The 11099-nt window shown below is 35.9% G+C and overlaps 1 protein-coding gene across 1 annotated transcript in view; it reads left to right on the forward strand.

Moving 5' to 3' along the window:
* The window catches only part of cacnb1 (calcium channel, voltage-dependent, beta 1 subunit), a 43618-nt gene extending 36365 nt beyond the window's left edge, over positions 1 to 7253 (forward strand). Inside the window, exons 13-14 of the mRNA XM_066641750.1 lie at positions 100 to 285; positions 3814 to 7253. Of these exons, the coding sequence (XP_066497847.1) occupies positions 100 to 285; positions 3814 to 4287 (660 nt within the window). The 3' untranslated portion in view covers positions 4288 to 7253. The remainder of the gene's footprint in view (positions 1 to 99; positions 286 to 3813) is intronic.
* Positions 7254 to 11099: the final 3846 nt, after the last annotated feature.

Consider the following 11099-nt stretch of genomic DNA (forward strand, 5'->3'; position numbering starts at 1 on the left):
CCTTTTTGTAAAATTTCCTAAAGAGTTTTAATATGTATTTCTTCCTGTGTCAGTCTCACATTAATAGCAGAAAGTACTCTTCCTCTGTTTTGTTTTCAGGAGCTGTTTGATATCATATTAGATGAGAATCAGTTGGAGGATGCATGTGAGCACTTGGCTGATTATTTGGAGGCATACTGGAAGGCCACACATCCTCCAAGCAGCAACCCCCCAAACCCCTTGCTGAACCGCACCATGGCCACAGCCGCACTGGCAGCCTCCCCAGAGCCCGTCTCCAACCTTCAGGTACAGGTGCTCACCTCACTGCGCCGAAACCTGGAGCTCCTGGATGGCTCTGGCCCCCAGAAGGAGGGGCAAGAGGAGGAGCATGCTCTCTAATAGGTGGCACGCAGCAGGGGGGTGGAGTTCAGAACTGCTCTCCCTCAGCGACATGAAGAAAAATACACAGAGCTGCTCAACAGATAGGAATCTACAGTCAGAGTTAAAACTTTTGGCACCCCTGGTCATATTCTTTATTCATTTGTTGATATGAAGTTAAAATAAGTGCACATCCTCCACAGGGAACACACGTCTGTAATTTTTTTTTTTTATGTTATTGTTTCATTTACCAAATTGGAAACAAAATAAGACTTAAATGGTATGGGTTATGGCACAGTTCATAGATAGAAAAAAATGCCATTTTTAAGCTTCCTATAGATGGTGTATAACTTATCTTCACTTTGAAAATGAGTAAAATGTGTAACTTGACAGGTAGTGTCCAAATTTTTATATATGACTGTACACACAGCTGCTCAACAGATAGAAATCTACAAGCACAACTTTATTTATTTATCTGTCTCGATCCTGATAACATCGGCGATGGACATAAATCACTCTGACACATGCACACACAAACAACAGCTATAATATGTATGCAATTATTGCCCTCTCTGCCCTCTAGAATCACCCCATCACCACCCACTAAAGCCCCCAACACGTACACAAACATACACCTATAAATACACAGCTATCCCTCCCCCTTCCCCAGCAGAAACTGTGTTGCCTGGGCTCTCCAGTGGTGCTTTTTGTCGTCTGGGAAACATAGGCTACATCCCTGCCCCTTTCAGTGTTGCCATGGCACCATCCCTGCAAAACAAGCTCAACTCCTTACCTTATTAACACCATGCTTTCATTCTAACCTAGTGCCAGTGTGGACGCTAATGTTGTTTACTCAACTTAAATTACTGTGGTTGATCATGTATGTGTGTGTGCTTGCGTGTGTGTTTCCACAAAGAGAGATGGGCATCTGCCCAATCTCCACCTTAACAGTCGTCAAGGAGACAAGAGTGCTGTCGTCATGGCAGCAAGATATAGGCGAATCATTTGATAACAGCCACCAGATGTGATTTTATGCACTAATGTGCAAAAGTAAGAGACCTCCATTACTCCATTTAATTACTTTCCAGTCAAAAGTAATTACAGCCATTAAGTGCATGTTAGTAATTTCAGGAACTATGTTTGAGGATGTCAGATTAAAGATAATTCCCTTGTGTAAGGAAGGGAAAGTCAAAGGAAAACTATGGTAAAGCAGGAGTTTTCAAAAAAGAGTGGAAGCTGTATAAAGAAAAGACATTAAAAAACTTGTAGTTTATAAAAAAACTTGTAGTTTAATTATACATATAATTTTTTTTTCAGGATAATGTCTGAAAAAATGGGAGGGTGTTCTCTGACATGTGCACATCTGTAAATACAACTGTGCCACAAAAACTAACCACAAAATCAAAATTCAGTCTTTGAAAAACGACATATAAATGATCATATGGCTATTTTAGTGACACAGAACCTGACACTCTCGATTTACAAGTGTTTGGCAACTCATAATGTTATAACACAAGTGTATAATAAATGTTTAATAAAATCTTCATCCACATAATAAGGTTTTTGCACATAATATACTATGGTATTATTTGCTATTTACTGCATTATAAAATGAGTTATAGTAAAATTTATATATATATAAAATAATATATGAACTTAAACTAAACTAAAATTAAACACTAAACTCATAATTTAGAAGTAAATTTGAACAAGTGGTATAATTAGTGAAGTATTTATTTAATCTACAGCATTTCTACTGTGTCTGACCCCACTTGTATCAGCACATCATGCACTAAAACACCACATCAGTTTCACTGCAGCACTGAGAATGATACACCGCTTACATAATACCTGCTCTGTAAGGGTCCTGACCATTGAAAAACAGGGTGATGGGCAAACAAAGTAATGCAGATAAATTGATATTTTTAATTACTAAACTATATAGTGAAGAGGTGGTCAGAATATTAAGGCCGTGTCACTCTTTTTATATACAGTATTGTATTAGTTAACAAATAATTTTAGAAAATATACAACTAACAATGAATTTACCACTTGTTTAAATTAAATTTAAATTTTCATTTTAGTGTTTGATTACATTATATATTGGTTATTGCATTATTCTTTCAGTGAAACTCATTTTATAATGTCATAAACAGCACAGAATATAATACTTTACTACATTGTGTAAAAATGTATTACATAATTGGATGAAGATTTTAGTACAGTTATCAGAAATGTATTATATTATGAGTTTTTATTGCATTTGTTTTACTATATTATGTGCAGTTTGCAAACATGAGTTGCAGCAAGTGTGATTCCCTCTAACACAACATGTATATTTCACTTCACCTTATAAACTCATCATGACCACAAGAGGGCCCAAATCTACAGTAAATAATTGAGTGTCTTTCACTTTTCTTTTATATGAAGATTGGCATATTTACAGGTCCAGTTGACAGGACTTAATATTTGAATAAATTAATACTACTTAGTGAGTATTACAGACAGACGTGACTATTACAGATTGGTGGTAGTAAACTACAGTAGCTGTCACCTGTGAGCTGGGAAAATCCCTTCCTTTCCTATAGTAGCTGCTGTGGTGTTGGCTGGAGCTATTTCTAGTCATATGAGGTTTGGGAACAGATCATGTCACATATCAGATCATGTTAAATACTGTCACCTACACGTCACTCTCTGGCAGCTACGTTCTTGTTAGCCATGTTGAAATTTGAAAGCACTGGTTACTGGGTCTTTAGCTTTAGCTTAGGTTAAAAGGTAAGAATGAAGAACCTCTTGAACTTTTTACTCTACTCACAGTTACAGTTAACAGTTACCAAACCATACACCTGTGTAATGGGTCCTCAACCTGTTAATTAAATTTATTCTAGGTTAAATGACATGTCAAATTTGCTGAAATTGAATGGGATGCACTGACCAAAATGTGTCTTTACACACATGTTTTTTTTATGATGTTGCCTGTTCCAAATAGGTCACTGCATTGGATATTGTATATGACTTTAGGATCTGATTGCAAACATTGGTTAACCAATTTGTTTTACTTGAATCCTTTTTACTATTAAATGAATTGAGAAGACTTTTTAAAAATTTGTTGTTAACATATTTTCAGTCTTTCAACAAAAAATCTGCCTAAATTGTTTGGTGTGGGCCCAGAATTTTAATTTGACTTAAACCCTGAGGACAGTGTTGTACTTTATGATATGTTTAAAGTTATTTAACTCACATTAATGGTTTACTAGCATTACAGTGCACCCTGGATCAGCAGTCAAATGCCAAGCATGTTGGTATGATTGGAAATACAAATGTAATATGTGTGACATTTACTTAAATACTAACCCTTGCACTAACCTGCTGCCTGCTCTGCTCTTTTGTTTTTGTGTGTTTCTGCATGCTGGTTGGCCTGGGCGTGTGGTTTGTGGCTGCGACTTGCCAATGCAGGGGCCATTTCTGGTGCATAGTGAGCAGAAGAGGGAGGGGCCAGGTTCAGAACGTGGCCGGCTGCAGGACTACCAGACTGACCTGGGGGGCAAGCAGCCACTACGCTCCTCTCGCAGCCAGCTGCACACAGGTGGGCGAGGCTTATCACGGCAGGACACATTTGATTCGGAGACACAGGGCAGCCGTGACTCTGCCTACACTGATGACATGGAGACGGATCCATATGAGGAACCAGATTCCTGCCGCGGCCGCTTAAACCCCATGCACCACGCCCCACGACAGGCATCCTGGGAGGACGAGGGTGCAGAGCCTGATCAGGAGAACCTCAACATGGCACCACCAATGACCAATCAGCACCAACGTGGGCGGGGTAAGCTGAGGGAGCGTTACTGCCAAGATGCAGAGGCAAGCGAGAGTACAGTGGGCCGCAACCAAAACCAAGAGGAGTGGAGCAGAGATGTGTACATCCGCTAAGAACCCCTATCCATAAAGGAGGACTGGAAAGATGAGGAGAAAACAGATGGAGAAACGGGGGAATTTTAAAGGAATAAAAAGTAATGTTGCTAACAATGAATTAACATAATACAAATTAGCATTAATTAAATAACAATAGATTAGCATACATGTTTTACACATATACACAGAGCAAACAGCAAAATACAAAATCAAAGACATCATAGCAGTTGATGTCTGCCAACTTCTGGTCATTGTTAGCCATGTTAATGTATGTGGTTAAAGTATTCTTTCAAGAGGGCAGAAGGGTTTAAATAGGTTAGACTGTTGAAAACTGGATCTGTTTACAACCCAAAAAAAACCGTCACAGGAAAACGCTGTACAGTTCATATTTGCACATAGCGCATTATACAAACCAGGCGTTCACTCATTACATATTAAGTAAATCTAATTTTAGAGGACAGGGGACAGGAAATTAATGCGCTTGATTCAGTTTTTTATCTTTATTTCTATTTCACTTTGTGTAGTTCTGCATGAACCCTTAACAGTGAGAAGATAGTTGCTGTTCCCAATGAGAATTACATACGTTTCAGAATGTATAACCACAAGTCTATGTGTGTGTGTGTGTGTGTGTGTGTGTGTGTGTGTATGAGAGAGAGAGAGAGAAAGAGAGAGAGACAGAACATGAATGCTTCTGTGTTTGTCCTCTGTAGTCTTAATGGGGTGGGTCTCTATGGTACTCGATAATAATTTCTCCCCACTTTAGACTTCCCTAGCCTCGATTCCATTCTTTTACTCATTACCCAAGCTCTGCCAACAAATTCATAATTTCATTGCAACTATCACAATATTAGATTAATGTTGAGATTAAAAACTACACTACTGTGCTACGTTGTATTAAGATATGGCATAACAAACTATTCAGTTTGGAAACAATAACAAAATTGTCACTTTGCTAATGCTAACTTGATTAAACGAAAAACAGACTACTCATTTTCTTTCTTTTTTGAAAAATATAATGCACTCTGAATTTCCATATTTTCAGTACTGCAGTTGCTCACATGTTTAACGTTAGTTAATTGTTTATCATTAAGCGAGGCCTGGATAGATCATTTTTGCTTTGAAACCTAAACTGGTGGCAAAAATATTAGCATCAAAAACATTTACTCAGAAGATATTCCTTTTCCAGGTAATCAAGCTATTGGCTATGTCATTTTAAATGCTCTGAAACTATTTCCTTGGTGCTGTGGATCCAAATATTGCTTTCACCTGGAAATCGAGGCTAGATCAAAACAGATTTCTGCAAAGAGCTGCCAATATTTTTCATGTATATACTTTCTCTGTTTCTTTGGATATTATTTATTAGATGCTAGAAACTATCACATCTTGCCGTTCTCTAGCTCCATTGCTGCTATGTGTTTTTCCAGCCTGTACAGTATGCTGTTCTAAAACTCATTTATGAGTTTTCGAACAGCTTCAGTAAGGTGGCAAACACACGAAAGCCCACTGGCATTCATTTATTTTATGCTAACAGGTATTATTATGCAAGAAAAAAGAAACTTTGAAACTGCTTTATTATATGTGATATGATCACCCACACCTTTGAAGGAGTGTGATGTTAGCAAACGTAATTTTAAAGATTTTTAAAGAATAGTTTAAAGAATCACTTCCATCAAACGCTAACATAGATGATTGAAATTTGCCTTGTTGGGTAGAGGATTTAATTATTTATTATTTGGTTGTTTCCTGTCTCCTGTGGGACTTTATCTTTATTTGCCAGGGCATGTGCCAATCATCCAACTAAACCAGTCACAAGTGCCAGGATTTTTCATGAAGCCACACCCACTGCCCAACCTGGGTTGTCTTAACACATATTGTCATTGTTTGGGTGTATTATGAAAGTATAGCCCCTATATTTTGGCTTTAGAGGCATGTATGTGCTAATCTACTGGTCACTTTAGTTGCAGTACGGTGCTGATTTTGTGACAAGAACTTCTGACCGTTTCAGTACTGATTTAACATGCCCTCTCACAGTTTGCCTCATAGGTGTTCCCTTCATGCAACTGAGTGTGCTAGATTATCTCTCAGGTTGGCAATGGATTGAGTGAACACAATTCAGATTTTAGAAGCAAGTCTTGCCCAAAAATCATTGCATCCTGGCACATTTGTCTTATGGATTACAAAGCTGTATATGACATTGAAAAGGATGACTTTAAAATGCTTAAAATGTAAAAGTAGTAGCTTTCAATTTGCCTAACGTTAGTTTGCAATCCACAACATCTAACATACATGATTATGCTAGCTTGCTACTTATCAAGGTGAAGCCCTCATAGCAAACAAGTACTAAAAGAAAGGCACTACAGTGGCTGTAAATGAAAACAAATTTTTTATTAACATTATTATCTAAATGAAAATTTGTTTCTTTGGGGCTAATCTAACTTAGTGTGATATTCCTTTTGGCGTGCACATCTATGTCGAGAGTCCAAGTCTAAGAGGGCATGTTCAAAAAAAGTTCTGGAACAGATCCTAGATTTTACATTTTCTGAAAAAAAAACTCAGTGAAATTCTACTGCCTTTTTCTCTTGTTCCTGCCTTTTGTGTCTCTATCTCTGTGGCCATTTTGTAAACCAGGCATGTGTGTGTGTGTGTGTGGGTTTGTGTGTGTGTACAAGTGTGTATGTGTATGAGTATGTATGTGTATGAGTGTGTGTTGGGGGGCATTTTTTAAGAAGCCTTTTGTGTGCAGACAGTTAGTGAGTCTTTGCTGGGCCTATTTTTACTCGCCTATGTTTCAAAAAGGACATCATGCTAATGATGACATTCAGTAAATACACAAGTAAATAGCTTAATAAATAATGTTATTGTTGCGTTATCGCAATTGTTAATATATGAAATTAAAAACATGTAATCTTTGGTGCCTGATTGTAGCTCCATTTTTGCTTTTTTGCCTTTTGTTTTTAATCTGTGGGTAAATTCGTATTTTAATTAAACCTTTTAATCAAAAATTCCCTTTCTGCCGTGTTTCAAATATTTTGTGTCCATTTTATTTATTTATTTATTTATTTTTTGCTGTTGATGTGTTTCATCACTCCAGAGAAATTGCAGTTCCATGGTTCCTCTCACAAGTGGGGCTGTATGTGCCTCTAGCTCATGATGACCAAATGACTAAATAATGATAAATTAGCTTAATTCACTAATTACGATAAATATCTAAAATTTTTTGCATGTGTATATGTCAAAGCGTAATAATGCTGCCTGGTTATTATACATGGATTGACCAGTAAATTCTGTTGTGAAACCTTAATGGTGTATACTGCAACAAACTCTCTTCATTTGCATGAAAGTGATGCAGATTTAGTTTCAAATTCAGGTAGGAGTCATTTAAAAGACTGCTTGTCTTTTAAATGACTCCTACAGACAACAATGTGTATTGGGGTTGAGGACAAAGACGGTGAAGTCGTGGAGAAGAACAATAAAACAAAGAAAGAGGAGCAGGGACAGTAAAATGAGAAAACACATGAGACAAATGGGTGTGAAGGGGGGAAGAGGGGACATTTATGAGGGGCAATTGTCTCTGTTTTTGAAGTCAACCTACTCTAAAGATTTCACATGTTTATTTCCAATTTACAGTCCCACACTCAACGTGTCCTGAATGGAGAAGGAGGGTTTACTTTTTAAGAGTCCAGGGCTAATGACAGATTGTATGAAACACATAAAATATTGAATTAGTTTTTAATTATTGGTATATGTTTTCATTGTTATTTAAAAAAAATATTTGATGTAGTTTATACATAATTATATAAGTAGCTAAATGCTTACGATAAAGTTACTTGAAGATAAGGGCGTACCTGAAGTGGAACTGTCATTTTGAGTGATTTGGTGTAGAAGTGATTTGTCCTAGATATACCTGAGTGAATTAGAATTATTTACAAATGTAATGGCGGGATACAAACCTCAGAATTATTTAATGCCTGTAAAGGAAACATTATTTTGTGATGATGGCTTAATGAAATCTCTCTGGTAAAATTATTCCATATTAAACCATTCTGAATGACTCTGTTTTTATATCAAATATTAAATTATGCGTAAATCTAAGGAATTCTTCTATTTAAACCTTAACTGTTAATTCTTAAATGTTCTTCTTAGTCCTTGAGGTTTTAACAGCACAAACAGGTGTGAATGGTTTGCCCTTTATTTTGCCTTTAAGAAGTCCATTTTGCATTTTCTATATTAGTAAATCCCCACTGGGATCTGTGAAGCTCACTATATATAAGTTACAAAGGCAAATCAATAAACGTAAGATTAGAAACAGGCCTCATGGTTTCACTCTAACACATCCTCATGTCAGTGCCAGTAAAAACATGGCAAGCTTTAGTCTAATTAAAACTACACTGCAGAGCAACTAAAGGCTGAATCCGATTTCAACAATCAGCTATCGCGGTCAAAGGGGAATTTCACTGAATTTTCCAAATGACTGGATAATTTAAGGGTTGTAAAGATGTAAACAAACATTTGAGAGTGGCTTAATGTCAAATGTGACATTCTGTAGAAATGCAGAGTCAGTTTACTTGACAGGAAACCCAATGTTCCACTGTTTAATGCATTTTCATGGAAGCAATTGACATGTATTACAATTCATGCATATGAATGCATATATTGTTTGTGGGTAATTCTGAATACTAAATAAAACTCCACATAAATTGGCCGTTTTGACTGTCTCCACAACTGCAAAAAAAAAAGACTTCAGGCTGTAAATTCACATCGTTTCACATCAAACCTCACCAATGACATTGTTTGTATCACGCTGACGTGCATTCCATTAAAATTCTTAATTGTTCTTACATATACCAGTACTTCAGTGTTTTGTATCATTATGTTTTTGTAGATGTTTTTTGTTCATTTAGAAAACTTATATTTTAGGTCTAAAACTTTTTTTTTCACACCAAAAGTGGTTTTCAGCAGCTGTGTACTATGTATGTGGAAAAACTAGACCAACATTACTAACAGTTGCACATATTTTCAGTATCATCTCATCATAATCATATCACAAACGTAAGATGGTATGAATGCATTTTTCTTTTATCTCTGAAACAATGGGTGATGATCAGTAAATGTAAATGAAGAGTCATTTCAGTAAACTGTGCAAAGTCTTGGGCAGGGTAATGCAAATGTGACTGCTTACAAGGGAAGTGAGTGAATGGCCTATACAGTCCAGTATTCTCATTTCTGATATATGACAGAGTAACTTACATATTTATAGGCTGTAATATAGTGTATTATATATACTCTGGAAATCCATCTGATTATTTGTCTAATCCAACTCATCACCTAAATATATTTAATGGAAGTTGTATGGTGAAATATAGAAAAGAGTTGACAGTTTCAAGTACCTTAGGGTTCACATTTCACAGGACCTGTCATGGTCTTGGCACACAAACTCCCTGGTGAGGAAGCTTTGTCAGTGTCTATATTCCCTCAAATGCTTAAGGGACTTCAAACTGCTTCCAAAGGTGCTACATAAATTCAGTTTTACAGTAATGCTCCACCTTAAAGTATTTTTATGTATTGTCTATGTACAGTATTATATATAGTGTATGTATTTTACACTTGAAATTCAACCAATCAGGTGAACCTAATTATTTTTACTGATTCATTAAGAACAAAACACTGGGTGTGATGTGGGTTATTGCTGATGCTGTGCTTTTCTCTCAGTTTTTTCCTATGAATTAAGTAAATGCACATTCACAGAATCATATCTTTTATATTGTGCGGGCATGCTCATAGTTCATATCATGCTTTTCTATCTCTTTGTTCTGGTGTATGTTCAGACTTCTGATGACTCACAGCATGAAACTCAGTGCTTTTTCTTATACAACAGGAAAACGGAAGAACAGTGAGGCTCAACAACATGAGTGTGCTAAGCCCTTGCTTTAATCGAAAGGAAAATAAACACTTGCTTCTACAAAACCAGGTGTCATACTCAAGAACTGAATAAACAATACTCCAGAAGGGCAGCTGAATGTTTTCTTTATCACATATCATCAGTTAATCAAAGCTTCTTAGCACCAACTCAAGCCTAGCTTATCACAATAAATACACTAAGAATTTATTAATGCACTAAGATTTTAACCATTATATATTTCCAGGCTTAAATTATTCTAACAATTTTAACAGATGTATTTAACTCCTATATTTCTTGTAGTAATCTAAATTACTTTGGTCTAGTTCGTTTTACCTAATGACAAAAATGTTATGTATTAACATATAAAATTAAGGGCATTGATAGTGAGTTTATCCTTTTTTGAGCTATATTGATTCTTGTGTTATATGAAGATTTTGAGAATACACTGGGTGGAAAAGTACAAACAATCTAAATTGTAAATTCTAAATCATAGAAAACTTGTCACAGAAAAAAAAGCAATCAGTTTCAGTGTAAGTGAAAAGATCATTAGCGTTACCGTTAACAAATGTTTAAACAAAGAGAAAGTAGTGTTTTCAAAAGGTGCAATCCAACATAATGTAAGGGAACAAAAGGAAAACAACAAATAGATCTAAAAAAACAACAACATAAGAATCAATAAATAAGGAGGTCAAAGTTGACTTCCACGAGTATGGGTATGTAGCAATTCACCCATCAGTGTCTTTAACTGTATAAATCATATATCAAACACTTGTTCAATTAAAACTAGTTATGATAAATATTAAAATTCTGTTATTAGATGGGGGATGTTATAAAGTCGTGTAATAGCCTTTTTACAGACTGTTTAATTTCGAGTCTTAACTGGGAAATAATGAATTTAGGATATATTAAAAGATAGTTTCTCTGAAACACT

The sequence above is a fragment of the Hoplias malabaricus genome, chromosome 13, assembly GCF_029633855.1.
Source record: "Hoplias malabaricus isolate fHopMal1 chromosome 13, fHopMal1.hap1, whole genome shotgun sequence".
Lineage (NCBI taxonomy): Eukaryota > Metazoa > Chordata > Actinopteri > Characiformes > Erythrinidae > Hoplias > Hoplias malabaricus.